We start from the raw sequence: 15,706 nt of genomic DNA, 5'->3' as shown, positions 1-15,706 counted from the left end.
TTTCTTCCTTGTCTCGGTAATCAACATAAGAGTAGCGAGAGCAGGGCGTAAGCATTAGTTCTTTCTTGCATTTTGTCGTTGATAATGCTGAAATCGCTAGTTTTGACCCCCATATTGCATATTCTACCAAAAAAAGCCGTTTTCCTGGATAACAATTTGAAACTATAAAGAAACTGAAAGATTTTAGGAAAGAAGAGTTTTCGCTAATATAAGAAAAGGACAGGAATCGGCTTTCTAACTTACTTATCTTAAAGAAATGAGAAAAACTCTTACTTTAAAGGCGATCCACTCTCTTTTGTGCATGAGTTTAGAGGCTGAGGGGAAGTCTACTCTACTCAAGAGACACTCTCACTCCTATCTTTCTCAGAGCTGCCACGGGAGTGCCATGTTAGGCATTTCTTTTATGTCTTTCTTGTTTAGGTGTGTAAGACCTGGTCATTCTCTAAACCGTAGGTGTCTTAATGTGTGCAATGCTGCTGTAGTATCTTTGTCTTGGCTCTTTCCGGATTCTATCTGCTGGGTGATTTCCTGTGATCCGTTCAATGGCAAGCGAAGCGATCTTTCGTAAAAGCACGAAGAAAGGGGTTAGCTAGGCCACCCGCCTGATCAGGGTTTCCACCCGAACTAGTAGAAGAAAGACAGGTAGTCAAGGAAGGCTGATTTTGAAGAGTTTGATGGCATAGATGAAGTGGCTCGAAGTCTGATAGGGAAAGTGATGGCAAAGGAAGAAGTCAATATACGCTGCCTGAGAAAGTCTATGGCCTGTGCTTGGGTTTGTAGGTCCCTTACAGTTATCCGTTTAGGGGCAAATCCTTCCAGTTTTTCTTAAGCAGTGAAGATGAGGCGAGTGTTTGGGGTAAAATCTGCAACTATGTAACAAAAGAGGACGCTTCTCCAGGGTGAGTAAGACTTGCTTCAGATAAAGGAGGTAGCAAACCTTCGGGATTGATGAGGAAGTTTTCATTATACACCCCTCTTCTCATTATAAAAAAGAAGGATTGATTCAATTACTGCTCCCAGTTCTGAAAAGTATACGTCAAAAGGGAATAAGGCTTTTTTTTCGGAAGCTGCTGAAGCGTCTCGGAAGCTCTGAAATGGAAACCTCCTCCACCTATCAGCTCCTTCGCTTGTCCTCATCCCTATGGTATAGTTCATAGGGATTTGAAGCCGGAGGAAGCACATTTCCTAGCCAGTTAAAGGCACCTTTGTATGAAACTTCTGCCTTCTTATTGGCCTCGTCCCTCTATCTTGGCTGGGTTATCCTTCATTACACTGAGGCTATGTGATTCGAACCTATGGCCATCTTTCTTTGAATTTAAAGATTATCAAAGACGATTTCATTCCATGTTCGGGTTTGATTTTATCCGTCCTGGTTCACCCATACAGAGCTGGAAATCCGGTTTACTCTACACCGACCGGGATGCTTGCACCTTCTATCGACAAGACAAAGGAGGACCAACCGGAAAGGAAAAAAGACGAAAGCCCCGGAAAGAAGGACAAGAGGTCGATCCGTCCGGGTTCCATCTAAATCAACCAAATCAATGTTTCCTGGGACTTTGTGGAGCAAGTTCAACCATAAGGCACTGCATCAAGCAACTCTAGGTTGTATAGCCTTGTGGTGTAAGGCTGTGTAAATAACTGGACCTTACCACCGGGCTCAAAGGATCTCATTCTCCGTTATCGGATTGGCTCGTGCTGGAAATGGGTTCTTCCCTCTCATTTCCTTCCAGGTTCGCTTTGAACTTGGGGTGGATTAACCCACAATCGGCCATGGGGTCACGAGGATCTGATCCTCAAACAGGGCAATGATAGACAGGCATCGCTAATCTCTTCCTAGCCCTAGTATTCAACAATCCTTTTTTCTAGGATCTCGTATGACCAATCCACGATTCCCAGCTTAAAGGAATGGCCTAGATCATCAGTACCTGGAAACCCTTCTATGGGCAATCCCTAGTGATTGGTGCCCCACCCATCATTCCCTATACCCTTATGGGTGGGTTGTAGAACAGAGAAAGCAGACCGGCATCTGTTATTCCTGGTCTTACCCTGTGAAGCAAAGGTTGACCTAGGGAAATTTCCCAAGATGAGAAATATGGATGCCCTGCTGGTCTTGAGTAATTCGAAACACGTATAAAGGAAGGTCCATCGCTTATTCTTTACCGGTTCTTGAGTTCTTCAATTAAAGAGGGAAAATGAACCAACAAAAACCCGTGGAATACCAGTAACCTACCTAGGATAAGTCAGATTGTGAGCAACGAGGGAATGAGTTAGGACTCTCGCTGTAACCACTACCACTACCTAATCTCAGTTCACATCCCGAGGGAAAGGGAATGAGTAAGAAATCACCTTAGTTTCACAGTTTCTCTCTTTCTCTTTTGAGGGAGCGGAGGTGAGAAGTGTTGGGAATTTCCAAAGGGATCAAGGAAGGTTATTGTACCCGCCAAAGGAAGTTGCGAATAGGCTAATTCCTTCTATCAACAATGCCTTGGAATGAAAAAGTTCTTGGTTGCACTCAGCCGTCTGAACCTTTCTTTGAATTCCGAGATGCTGACAGCAAGCCAAGCTACTCACTAAGACAGCCCAAGCTCTCCCACTCCTGCCTGGCTAGCTCCCTCAACTGCTCCCATGGATTGAACTGTTCGTCTCATGCAGTATCCGGAAAAGAGTAGTTACTATCCTACGCGTCTACCCGTGCTACAAATTCAATCAGTCCTAACTTGCATACCCCAACCACTAGCCCGCATCATCATCTATTCATTTGCATGCTAGCCGGAGGAGGACTATCCGAACTAGACCTAGCCAAAAGAGTAAGCCATGCCATCTGCCCTTGTGCTATGAATAAGACAGTCTCCTAGCTCGCACCTTAGCGTTCTTTATGGGTATTATTCGGTGCCAGTGGCCTCTTAGCTTTGTGGGCGATATCGGATGGTTGGTATCTCACCGCATAAGTGTCAGGGATGGCGTAGTTCATTAGTGCTTTCCCGAGGATGTCTGTGCGTGCTCTCCCGTCTTTAGTCTTTCTCGGCGTCAACCCCAAATACGAAAAAAAAGAATTTGAGCATTACCCGCTCTATCAGATAGGACGACCTACTCCTTAGTTGAACCAGACTTTGCCACTCACCTTCATCCGAAAAAGAAAGAGACCGCACGAAAGCAGTTTTTCCTAAGCGGTGATACCGCCAGGTTTGAAACTTCAATCTTTTAGCAGCTTGTGGGGCCTGGCCTGAAGGTGATATTAATACCACTCCGGCCCCTGCAGCCCCCAAAGTGCTAGATCCATCGAAGTAGAGAGTCCATGGAACCACCTCTGCAAAGGCGAGGACTTCTTCATCGAGCTCCACTGGTTCGAAAACATTCATGGCATGATCTGCCAAGAAGTCTGCAAATGCCTGTCCTTTGACCGCCTTTATAGGAACGTACCGAAAAGTGAACTCGGATAGCCCTAGGATCCACTTCCCAATTCTCCCCTTCAACACGGGTCTGGTCAGCATATACTTAATCAGGTCCGTTCGAGCAATTACCAACACTGTTGTGGAAAGGAAGTAGTGTCGGAGCTTGGTTGCTGCAAAGTAGAGCGATAAGCACATCTTCTCGATCGGCGAATAATTCTTCTTAGGCCCTGTAAGGCCCTGCTGAGATAATACACGGCCTGCTCCTGCCCTGAATCAGATCGAATTGGGGCATAGGGGATGATTGTAGATAGACCATCAGCATAATAAATTCTCGTAAACCAAGAACCATCAAGCAATTTCATGCTTTTGTTCCTAATTGGGTAAACCGGCTCATTCGCCTTTACCACTCCACTCTGTTTGTAGGAAGTTCCGGCCCTCCTCAAGGATACCCGCAATGATTGGGTCAAGATTTTTAGGTTGTGATGTAGGAATAACCATTTTCTCTATATCCCCATCTGTGTATAAGGGTCAGCAAGCTCCGAATCCCGTTCGTTCCTTTCTTGGGTCAAGGAGCAATTTCAAACATTTCCATTTTGATATTGGATTTCCCTTTTCAAGATGTCTCAGAGCAAGCAAAGTCTGACCTTATCTACTTATAAGCGCAGAGGGAAAGTAGCAACTTGATTTGGACCATAGGGGGCTTCCTTCCGAACTACGGATAGGCTACCGGGCTTTGCACTTCGGCCCGTGAGAATACCGTGCTCTATCTCTTCTCTCACCCGACAGAGAACTATCGTCTCGCTTTCGCTATTTATTGCAAAAAAAGAAAATCAAAAGAAAAAGGGGGGGGGGAAAGATGACTCTATGGCTGAGGGGAGGAGAGAAAGAACGCATGCATGGATATTATGTGGAGGTTCGAGAATCTATGAAAGGACATCTAAAGCTAAGGTTACGAAGTAAAGGAAGTCCGAGAGAAGTGGTGATCTCATCTTGCTTGCTGGGAGAGAGGAAGCTTCCGGACCACCTTTTCCAGCCAGATAGCGAGCGATCACTCAGCAATGAACACTAACTGAAAGCGGCCGGGAATGAGTACCTATCCCTTACGGGAATCGAACCCGTGTCTTCGACATGAAAAGACGATGTCCTAACCACTGGACGAAAGGGACCAAAAATTCTTCATATACCGCTCCGTGGGCTCCGAGAATAGAAGCGGTTCGTTTTCTTTCTATACGAAATTAAAGATTTCGTTTGTGTTCATGTTGGCGATTTCAGATGTCAATTCGGCGGTTCGTCCCCCCTTCCTACGGGTTCCCCCACCCCCCTGAATAAGTAAGGCCCCGCTCTTTCTAATAAAAAAAAAGAGGGGCGAAGCGCCCGTTTGAAGTGGCGAAGGCCTATGCTACAGTAAGAAAAAAAGCAGGTTTCGGTTACGAAGTCACTTAGTCGAACTATAAAGAAAGGGAGGCTAAGGTTACGAAGTAAGGTCAACTGGTTAAGGAAAGCTCAGGTTATGAAAAAGTGTAGCCGTTAATTAATTAAGTAGTAGTGAGACGTCGGGACGGAGTTGCGTCAGCTGTGGAGATAGACTAGGCTAAGGGGCGGACTTCATCTCTTCTATTCTCTTCACTTACACCTTACACTTCTGCTGAGTCTAACGAGGCTCAGGTGCGGAGCCTTCCACTGTCACTGTGGACCGAGACTACGCAAAGGTAGAACATCATAGAAACTTCGCTGACTTTCTCATAAACCTTGATTTCGCTACGCTCAATAAGAAGCCGGAATAGCTGAAATTGGTTCGTGTTCCGTTTCCAAAGTCAGTCGTCTTTACCCAAGTGTGAACTTCAGACGACTCTCAAGCGGTTCCATTCCTTCTTACTGTACTTCTGGGTCAACCCAACCCGAATGGGAAGAAGGGGGTCAGCCAAACAGCGGTCCACTTTGTACGTTTGCTGAGCAGACCCATTTTTCTAAAAAGAAAAAGGAAGGGAACTTCTCACCGAAGGAGGCAGTAGGAATGAAGGAGGCGGGAAGCTACCGCTTCTAGAATGGTTGCTTATCCTTCACTTTTTTTAGAGCGTATCGCTATTCAAAAAAAAAAAGTTTATGTAATCGGAAAAAGGGTTACGGTTGCGGAAACCAGAGAAAGTCGGGAACCATCGGTTACCTTTTGAATCAAAGTATCGACGAGCCGAGTATTACGACTACAGGGGGAGAAGCAAAGCTTCGTAGACAGCTTCGCTTCCTCGTCGCTTCTTTCTAGCGACCAGCTTCTCAGGTGGGTGGCTTGGTAAGCAAGCTACCTTCAGCATCGGTAAAATCCCTATCAATAATAGGCCGGAATGGTGGGGAAGGAAGCCCTCCCTACTTCAATGGAAAGGGGGGAAGAGCCCTTTCACAGCCGCTCCTCTACAACTACCTTTCGCCCAACATGATCACGAACGAAGACAGAGAATTGCGTAGATAGGAGGACGAAACGAACCAACCCACTTGTCCTGATCGGAACGATTGAAGAAAGAAAGAGAATGGTGTCCCCTTTCGCCCAGGGGACATCGTCGGAGAACAATGTCGGGGACAGGGTGAGAACCTTCCGTTGCTTACACCCTTTAAGTGTTGGTTCTTCCGGTTTCAAGATCTATGAACAAGAGAGATCCCTAAATCTCCATTTGAAAAAAGAGATGAATAGATAAGGCGAAGCCAGCTGAAGGAAGGGCGCTAACGAGCAAGAAAACGGATGCGCTAACGCGCAACGGCTTTCCTTTCTCTGATAGAGGCTCGCTTCTTCAATTCAAGTTCAGCTTGCTGCTTTTCATTTTGATAGGAGTAGGTGCTTGCTGCTCGCTCGCTGTCTACTAAGTGAGCCTTTACTGCCCGCCCGGCCCCTCTCTTTTAAGTAAAGTGAAGTCAAATCAATGAAGTGAACAGCCCAACCTCTTTGTTTGAAGCTTTGTTTCACCTAATTCGGAAAGAGAACAATAGACTTGCAACTATAGTATAGGAAAAAGCTTCTCTTTGATAGCGGTCATAGGGGAGTTCAGAAAGGATCTGATCGTAGATAGAGACTGAAACCTGTGCGGGGGTAGGGGCGGATGTAGCCAAGTGGATCAAGGCAGTGGATTGTGAATCCACCACGCGCGGGTTCAATCCCCGTCGTTCGCCCATCAATAAATGGACCATTTGTTACGGAGACAGAAGACAAACCTAGAATTTTTTCTGCATGCAAGTCATCTCGAGGCTTCAAACGCATCCAAGCAATTGGTATCCGATTGAAGCATAGAAATAGATTCGCGTCGCCTACTTGCTGAAAGCACAAATGAAATGGCCGATCATGAATTCTATGAATTAAGACCTTTTTTAGTTCATAATGAATGAAATGAACCCCCGGATGAGGGGCAAATCTCCCCTCCCTTTTACTAGACCATGGGGAGCCCCTAGTAGTTTACCGGACAAATTGAGTTGTCGTGACGAGACCTTTCTTAGTGGAAGATCGGAATTCTCTTCATCACGAGACTGATCGGATCAGACACCCGAGAGACCCCTGAGTAAGTAAGAGGACAACAAGCAAAGAGTTATGCTTTCATTTCTTTGTTGAGATTGAAATAAAGTTCTGGGGGTAGGTATAATGAACGCAGGCCAAGTCAAGAAAAGGACTTCCTTACTTTTAGTCTTAATTACTAGTAGTTTGAAGCGAAACCGTTTTTTTTGGCACTCGGTTCCTTCGTCTTAAGTAAAGTTCAGTTGACTTTTTTGATTCGGAACTCTTAGTCGAGCTGATGGCGAGATCTTTTTTTTGTTCGAGGTTCAAGAGGAAGAAGAGAAGAGGAACCACCGCCCAATGGTGCTTTTACGAAAGTACGGTCACCGGTGGCTAATACCTTCTCGACACTATCGAACCTGAAATCCACTCTCAATCGCTCTTTTTAGTTGGCGGGCAAGGTTTCCTACCCACTGGCTACTGGCTACTGGCTACCGGCTACCGGCTAAGGAGGTACAGTGTAGCTACTGCAGCTACAGTTGGGTAGCTAGACCATCTACCCTATGTTTCAAACTTGTTAAACCTGGTCAAACCGATAGAACATTGTTTAAACCATACTTGTGAGAGTGACTGTCTTACGCTACAGTAGCTACTGCTGCTACTGTCTTACTGTGCACAGGAACTGTGTGTGACTGTAGCTACCCGACCCCAAGGGAGGTACTTGTTACTGCTCCTCAGGTGGTTAGTGAAATGCTTCTCAGGTGAGGAGCATGAACGAGATAAGACTGATTGAATCAGAAGATTATTTTAATCGACTTAATTAGAAGCTCTAATAACTATTCAAAATTGATGGTATTTCAACCACGAGAATCTTGGTTGGTACCAAACCCGATAGTGATTCTTTCGATTCGTATTAGAGTGGTGGCCCCTGTTTCACTAATAGCTGGGAAGGGAATACGTTCTCCAATCGGCATGTGGTAACCATTTTCTATTCTTTGGATGAAATGTCGAGATTCAAGAGAAGATGGATCGTGTCTTCTATTAAGAGGTGGACCTTGAAGCAATCATTGTCATTGTGGATTTGGGGGTTCTAAACCAGAGGAGAGGCAGAGAAAGAAGAGAAGCTTACTCTATTCCAGAAGCAGGAATAGCGGGACGGAGACAGCTACTTTGAGAATGAGAGGAGTCTTGCATTAGTAAAGGAAAGCACCTTTCTTAGTTATTAGTAAGGTTGTAGACTTCTTGTAGTTCTCTTTCCCCTATGTTTATTCTCTATAAGAGATAGAAGCTTTCCCGCTTGCAAGGTGAGCTAAAATGGAATGACGGGGATTGAATGGCCTGGAAAGCTGGTAGGGTTTGGGGCGAGCTGTGGGCTACATTAGATATGGGTTGAAATGGCGAGAGCTGAGATGACGGGAAGAAGCAGACCCATCGAGAATCGAGGAATGACCATTTACTCCTTCCCTTACGGGGCTCATGGAGTAGCGTATTTCGAAAGAGGAAGACGGGGGGTGAGAAGCCATAGCAATATTATATGCATTTCGGGCCTCAGTTTCTGCATCATGATCCACCTAATATGGGTATTGTGACTGGCATATGGATTTTTTGAATTGTTGGAAGGGGACTGATGTTGATTTATGAAGGCGAATATTGGATAACTGAAGTTAGGAGGATTGTAGAGTGACAAAGGAGCTACTTGGGATTGGAGGAATGCCGAACGCATTGCAGACATGCCTTTGGATATGGTTTCCGCTGATTGGATTAGTCTTACCATCATCTTCTCTAACCTAGTCAAATCAAGACTGGCATTCATCTCCATAGCCCTTTTTCTTTAGCAGTACAGGCCGGCTGGTCGGGGTTGTGCCCTTCCCCCCGCTACCACAAAGATCACTGCCCAGCCACCGCTCGGGGGTACCTCCGCTCCCCAACTGAGCAAAATGGATCAAATTCGCGGGAAAGGAGAGATAAAAAAAGGGAAGGTTCTGCTGAGACTCAAGTTCCCCTGCCGGAGCTCCCCGAACCTGAAGTAGAAGTCGAGGGGCTGCTCAGTGAGAAGAAGCATCAAATGATTCGGACAGTTGTCGCGCTGGCGGAGCAGGGAGCCTACAGGGAAGATTGGGGCAATGAGGAGTTCGACGATTTAGCCCATCGACTACATCTATCGCTGAACCAACTTCCGAATCATCTACCGAATCGCATAATCAACCGGATCCACCTAAACCTAAGAAATGTCCTCTAGACAGAATGAGGCTCTCGTTGAGAGATCCATTAGTGATTGGCCCACCCCTCCTGGCAAAGAAAGAAAGGCAGGTTCAGGCGATTGATCAAAAAAAGATTTCCTTCCCTTTCTTTATGACAGAGCAATTGAATGCAGCGGTGCAGGGCCTCTAAGATTATGAATAAGCTATTCATTTTCCGTCCTATTGAAGAAATTCGGCATGATGGTAGTAGAGTAGTCGATCTGATCTCGCGCGCGGGCGGATAGAAATGCCTATAGATGAGGTAGGCGAGGCTAGCTTGCCGGCAAAAGGCGATTGTCTTTTGTTTGATGAGAACGAGAAGGGCAATTGACTGCAGGCCTATTGGGTGGGGGCAACTGGAGGAAGACAGCACGGGGCAAAGCAAAGGGCAGAGCTTCGAGTGACCTTGTTCTTTGCTCTTCGACAGCCCGTCACTCGAAGCTCCTCTGTCGCGCCCTAGCCGAGCGGTCATCGCCTGCACAAGCAAGCAGATTAGCTCCATCATTCCATTATTGTGCCGGCAGGCCTGGGCGAGCGAGGTAGGCTTAGATTAGAGGGAGGGGGACTGCGAACGTCCGTCCCATGAAGCGCCGGGGAACCATGCATTCCTCTCGGGCTGGGCTCTCGCGTGTCCGGGGTCCGATCAGATCAACCAGCGACCGGTTTACGGAACAAGGAGTTAAGCAAGGGCCAGGAGATTGATGAAAGAAACTGGCCGAAGTCAGTGTTGTGTTCAACTCCGCGGTTGGAAGGATTGCTTTCTGCCGTCTGTCTTTTCCTTCTCTCTCTTCTCTTAGCAAAGTAGGCTCAAGTCAAACTTTTGGCTTGCTACAAGCTGGGCTCAGGGACTGCAGTCAGCCGCTTCCCCTGTAGTCGTCAGCTCGTTTTTGACAGATCCGATCGGGTGTTCATAATCTGGAGTAAAAGGATTCGAACCTTTGCATGCCGGTACCAAAAACCGATGCCTTACCACTTGGCTATACTCCATATGGCCAGTTTTGGACGGTAGAACGGGGAGAGGGGGAAGGGGGAAGCAGGGCTCGAAGAACGAGCCGAGCCGTGCAAGGACGCGGGGATATAGCAAGTAAGCAGAAGGGTTCTCCCTTTAGGACCGACTACAACAAGCTCACGACTCTAATAGAAAGAAAGGGTAAGCTCTCTGCTCTATTTGCTTGCAATGCTATGCCTATCAAAGTTGGCGAACGCTTCTGTAACCTTAGACTCGTTACGCTGTTCGACTGAACTCGTTGGCTCCACGTCCACCGAAAGTAGGTAACCTTCGTCACCGTTGGTTCCCGTAACCAAACCTTTCTTATCTTTTTTTTATTATGTCTTTCTGAAGGGCTTGCGGTTCGTTACACCAAAGCTTTCAGTGAACTATTGAAGCTATCGAGAGAGTACCAAATGCTGACGGTAACGAAGGTTCCCGGGCCGGTGCGGCCGGTTACCGGGAACCTTTTGGTTCCCGGGAAACTACGTTCCCTTTGTAAAGTAGGCCTTTTTATAACTAATTAGAGTTGACATGAAATGGATCACGGAAGAAGACATAAAAGATGAATGAATGATTCAATCCCTTCCCACTCACACGGGTTCTTCTATTGAAGAGGTTCCCGGGCGTACATAAGAGCGGAACCTAGATAGAACGCGGAGCACCGGCCCCGGCCGCCGATACAGTTACCATGCTTACCAGCTCTTACCATTGCCGCCTATAGATATAGATGGGAGGTAGGCGGGGCTAGCTTGCTTCTCTTCCCCTAGGCTACCTGCACATCTTATGTGCGAATAAAAGGAAGGAAGCGAGCGGCTCTTCGCTTAGTAGACGGCCGCCGGACGACGACCCCTTCTTGTTCTCGCCCAGCCGCTTCTTTTTATTTTTTAGAATCCTAGACTAAAGAAGAAGGCTCCTGAATCAGCGCAGGGAAAAATCCGCAAGCAGGAGAACTGTACTAACCTGCCGCCGGTTACTTTATCAGGGCTCCGCAGGAGAAGAAAGAAGGTCCGGGTCCAATTTCTAATGAAGCGAAGGTCCCCCTTACTCCCTATTCTCTCTTAAAGCTTTATAAAGCTCTAGGTTGGTTAAGAACTATTGACTGTAAACGATAGCAGTTACAGTCACTCAATGGATATGCTCGCCTTTGGAATGAAGATGGATGAACAGGCACTTGAGCCTGGAACTGATGAAATTCGGGGAAAACATGGAACCGGTCACTATACCGGGGGGGCGAGACATGACCGCGACTTAAGATTCAAGTACCGTTGAAAAGACTAAAGGAACGGGGGAATGACTACCTGTAATAAAGCACAGGCTAATACGAGCCGACCAGGAGAAGCAAGGCTTTAGATTACCAGATCCTGGACACAATCTTCCTAGAGATGGAGAGCCCCTGCCTTTTCTAGCCTCTCCTTCTTGCTTGCTTACCTAGCTCTTGTCTTAGTGACTCTTCCTCTTTTCTAGGTTTTTCTGAGTGTGAAAACGGTAGGTTTTTCATTTGCCAATGAATTGGATCCGCCTCGATTCGATCAATAATGGGATTCTTGGCTAGAGAAAGGTTCTGTGACATGGACGCCCAGCCCAACTCGGTCGGTCGGTTGGCCCACCTAAGATATTCAAAAATGATCGATCGATTTGATCAAATTTGAAAAAGTCTTTCTCACTATCCAGAACAGTGGAGCTTTCGATCAAGATGTTCTCGCCTCCCCCGTTTGGGCTCTCGCTCGAATCGGAACCTTTATGGGTGGGCTTTCGACTCAATCTAATAGCCTACCTATCGGGCGCCAATACAATAAAAGAGAAAGTTTGCGCATGGGCTCATTATCTGATGCAGAACCGATGCGAGAAGGAGAATCAATATGGGAGAAGCGGGGATTGAGAGCTTTCAAGAACCAGTGGAAAGGAAAGACTTGTTCCCTGCATTCCTTTCTTTCCAAAGAGAGTCATTAGTGCTAGGGCATAAAAGCTTTGATTGAATGAACGCCACCTTGCTTGTATTGTTTTCAAACAAATCCAATGTTGGGCCAAGCGTTGCCAGCCGGTAATAGCCGAAGGCAAAAAAGGGGGAGATAGAGAAGAGGAGATTCAGAATAGTCACTCCACTCCATGGATAGTGCACACAGATTCTTCTTTCATTTGCAATTCCTTTCGGGTCGGAAACGTGGGCTGCTGGTGGGGCTGTGCCCCTTCTCCCTCTTCTTCCGCTTTACAACCGGAATAAGGAACCTTAGAATTCACCCCGATGAAAAAATGGAGAGGCTAGCGAATCGGAATTGTATGGAATGTCCTACTCCTGCCCGAGCTTTCCGATCAAACAATCCCCTATTTCAGGGACATCTGTGTTAGGTAGGCCCAGGGATCACTGATTAGTCGAATGAGGGATCAAGAGACAGATAGGGGGAGAATGGCAATCATTGGTGGACCTTCCCTTGAACGAGTCACGGAGCTCTCAACGGAGTGGTTTAGGTTCTGGAATTCCATCTCTAGTTGGGGCTTTCGGCTCGAAGGTTATAGAATGTGGTGCGGGTTCATCTCTCTCGACCAGTTCAGGTCCAAGGGAGGGTGATCGAGGGGACCCAGACTTTAGATCTCTTCTCTATGGCGGGAGGTCTCTTTCGTATCAAGAGTGTTTTGGGGAGGCCAGGGAAGACGGATTGGATCGAGAGGCGATGCTTATACCTCTTCTTTATCGATAGGATTCCCATCATTTGCAGTCTCCGGCGAAGGAGATAAGGGCGAGGGACCGAACATGTTCTATCCTCAACCTCCATCCGTCATTAGTAATCTCAATTCGCTTTTCCTATTCACTAGTACAATGCGCGCTACAACTAGCAGCCCCTTACTAGTCAAAAAGGCTAGCGCGCAAGGGCTGATGAAAAGCCAGCAACTTGTTAGGACTAGGTTTTGGCTTGCCCCTTTCTTCTTATTAGGAAGATAGGTTTGGAACCCTATACAAGGGGCTGCTTGCTGCTCACCCCTATGGCGCACACTCGTTACCACTAAACGACGAAGCCGGGAGCGGAAGGAGGGACTTGAACCCTCAACCTCAGCCTTGGCAAGGCTATGCTCTACCAATTAAGCTATTTCCGCCAGCTACGGTAGTGGCGAAGCACTACTGAGCAATTCACGTATCACTTGATACGGACGACTTCTGTTTTTCCGCCGGACCACAGTCTTGACCTCCGATCAAGCTACGAACACGAGTAGGTAGGCGACTAGGGGGGCGGCAGGGCTGCGCCTTTTCAATCAATCTCCGGCCGCTCCGCTATTGGTGCGAGCTGTAAGGAGTCTTGATCTCGAGTCAAGCTGGGGCGTCATCTGTCTTTTAAGTTAAGTCATTTCCTAAGACGGCTCCTCTTATTCTTTCTACGATAATCCAAACTGCAGCTCCACGAGTCTGCTCGGAACCAGTCGATTCCTGAGCCATTCGTTCTCCCCTCTCGGTTGGCCTTTGCCAGCCACTAGAGCAAGTAAGAGAACCTACAGTGAATGAACTTAAAGAACCGCAGATTTTTACCGGATTGTACACCTTTGTGTCTGGCTATGTATATGGATGTGCATAAAGAAGGGACGGGGCATCTCTATCCTTTTTTGGGGGAAGAGAGAGGGAAGAAGCTGCAGCGGCACCTCACGAACTTCTTACTGGAGCAGTACTATAGGCATTTTTGAGTGTTTGGATGCACGTCTTTTGTTCATATTCCTGCGCAGTTAAGAGAGAAATTGTCCCCAAGGAAACCACTTGTGTCTTTCTTGGATATGCTCAGTCCGGGTATAGACGCTATGACGTGAAATCCAAGAGACTCGATGTATCCTTGAATGTTCTCTTTAATGGGGGCGCTTCATATTTTCCTTAACCTAATTAATAAGCCCCGGGGGAGAATGATGATGGAGATGTATTGCGGCCTTCTCCTGTTCATCAACTCTAACCGCATTCTTCTGCAGTTGATGTTACGGATCAGCCTCACGCTTCAAGCAGCTTTGCTCAGCATCTTCTGCCGATTGTCAGCCTGTTCAGCTGACCTCAGAGGATTCCAGTCACCCGGCACAGCATGTTTATTCTCGGCAGCGATTACAGTCTCTTTCCCAGGGTCAGACTACTCCATAAGATCAGCAGTCTAGCCCAGTTGCTTCCTTTTAGGCGCTTCCTCTAGTTAAAGAGTGAATTCAGGGGTTCCAGGCAGGCGATAGGGGCTTCGGGGGGATAACATGAATCGTAGAAGCCTGAACCCTATTAGTTATGTGCTTCCCCCTTCAAGAGCTGGGCTACTACCCTAATCAAGTTCTTCCTAGCGTGTAGTATTGGGCAGATTGAGTCTTTCTCTAATATAGTACCTAATAGTTAGATTAAGCATTAGGCGCAACTTCGACTATAAAGCATCCCGTTAATCTCTTCTCTTTCTGTCTTCAAGCTTCAGGCTTTTGCCTAGGAGCTCGGATTCCAGTCCTATCGTTAGAAGGCAGCATAGTTGGAATTTCTTCCTGCGGCGAATAAAGGAAGAGAAAGGGCTCTCTAATGCCTTATTTGTACGATATGATGCAAGCAAGGAATCCTATTAGAGTGATGCAAGTCATCCTATAAGATGAAACCGAAGATACTAAGCCTGGAATCAGTCGCTCTCTATGTCAATTTCTCTTTAGCAAGAAGCCCTGTGAAAGCTATCAGATATAGGGGATTTACTTCACCTTGAATAACTATCGAAAAATGGCTTTCTTTTCAGCCGCTTTCATATTTCATTAAGGTAGTTTGCTTACTTAGTGCTTTCGCGCTAAGGGAAGAAAGATCGAAAAGTCGAAACTTTCGAAAGCGCACTCACTCTTCTCAAAATCTCATAAGAGAAGAAAGGAAAGATCTACGCTACGAAAAGGAGCGAGCGGAGAGAGCGAGCTTACTTATAAGGTACAAGCTTAGAGCCTTGCGTCACTCTGGTATGCTAATTACTTCGTTGTACGACTCTGGAACGGTAGTCGCTTAGTGCGACAGCACTATGGGACGCAAAGAAGCTTCGTCACCCTTCTTTAGTTGCTTCTACTTTTTTCATCGAGATTGGGTTGGTGTTCCGTGTACCGCTTGAGTAGCCTATGCGAAGCAAGCGGGTACAAGATCGAAAAGAATGCGTTGCATGGAAAAGTCAGATAACTGAACTACAATGGTCTGATTCTTTTGAAGAAGATATGTAGGCAATTCGGCACCCCCCCTCCCTCCATCCATGGATAAGGCCCCAGAACGCTAAAAGCTGAGGGACCAGAGACGGTTAGACTTTTTCGATAGCGTTACTCGGGATTTCCAGAGATTCGGGAGAAAATCCGACTATCTAAAGGAAATCCTGTATAATCGGCTACCCTGGGAAAAGTGAAGATCCTCCCCGAAAGAAATGCTGCCTTATAATGATGGGGAAAGGTTGCGAAGTTCACTAAACAAGTGAGTATTACACAAAGAATTGACCTGAGTGCTTAGGACTAAGAAGAGAGTCTCTTCGAGAGTTCTTTTTTCGACTATACTAAGAACCTAACAGATCTTTAGGCTCCCTTTTTTAGGAGTTCGGGATCAGACCCCTGTCGCTTCCATTTTGATTCGTTCACAGAGATAGATCACACCGGCAACAAGAGCCTC

At 46.8% G+C, this 15,706-nt stretch overlaps 1 protein-coding gene and 2 non-coding genes across 3 annotated transcripts; all 3 read right to left on the bottom strand.

Annotated features, from left to right (window-relative positions):
* Positions 1 to 1,667: 1,667 nt before the first annotated feature.
* On the bottom strand, positions 1,668 to 3,890 carry LOC139889709 (uncharacterized). The gene is made up of 3 exons (XM_071872644.1): positions 3,797 to 3,890; positions 3,122 to 3,655; positions 1,668 to 1,786 (listed from the first exon to the last, which is right to left on the bottom strand). Exons 1-3 carry the CDS (start codon positions 3,888 to 3,890, stop codon positions 1,668 to 1,670), a joined length of 747 nt encoding a protein of 248 aa, XP_071728745.1.
* A 596-nt stretch (positions 3,891 to 4,486) lies between these two features.
* On the bottom strand, positions 4,487 to 4,558 carry TRNAE-UUC (transfer RNA glutamic acid (anticodon UUC)). The gene has a single exon. It is a non-coding gene; the product is annotated as a tRNA-Glu (tRNA).
* Positions 4,559 to 13,112: 8,554 nt separating this feature from the next.
* TRNAG-GCC (transfer RNA glycine (anticodon GCC)) lies at positions 13,113 to 13,185 on the bottom strand. Its single transcript has one exon. It is a non-coding gene; the product is annotated as a tRNA-Gly (tRNA).
* Positions 13,186 to 15,706: the final 2,521 nt, after the last annotated feature.

Source organism: Rutidosis leptorrhynchoides, chromosome 2, assembly GCF_046630445.1.
Source record: "Rutidosis leptorrhynchoides isolate AG116_Rl617_1_P2 chromosome 2, CSIRO_AGI_Rlap_v1, whole genome shotgun sequence".
In the NCBI taxonomy this organism is placed as follows: Eukaryota; Viridiplantae; Streptophyta; class Magnoliopsida; order Asterales; family Asteraceae; genus Rutidosis; species Rutidosis leptorrhynchoides.
This window is presented reverse-complemented; position numbering and strand designations above follow the sequence as displayed.

What these genes read in the sequence shown, in the direction of transcription:
- LOC139889709 (XM_071872644.1), bottom strand. Translation starts at nt 3,890, where the DNA reads ATGGTTATTCCTACATCACAACCTAAAAATCTTGACCCAATCATTGCG. An exon ending in CCTACAAACAGAGTGGAGTG is followed by an intron (nt 3,656 to 3,796) that starts GTAAAGGCGAAT and finishes GATTCAGGGCAG; the next exon opens with GAGCAGGCCGTGTATTATCT. An exon ending in TCTTTCTTTTTCGGATGAAG is followed by an intron (nt 1,787 to 3,121) that starts GTGAGTGGCAAA and finishes TTTGAGGATCAG; the next exon opens with ATCCTCGTGACCCCATGGCC.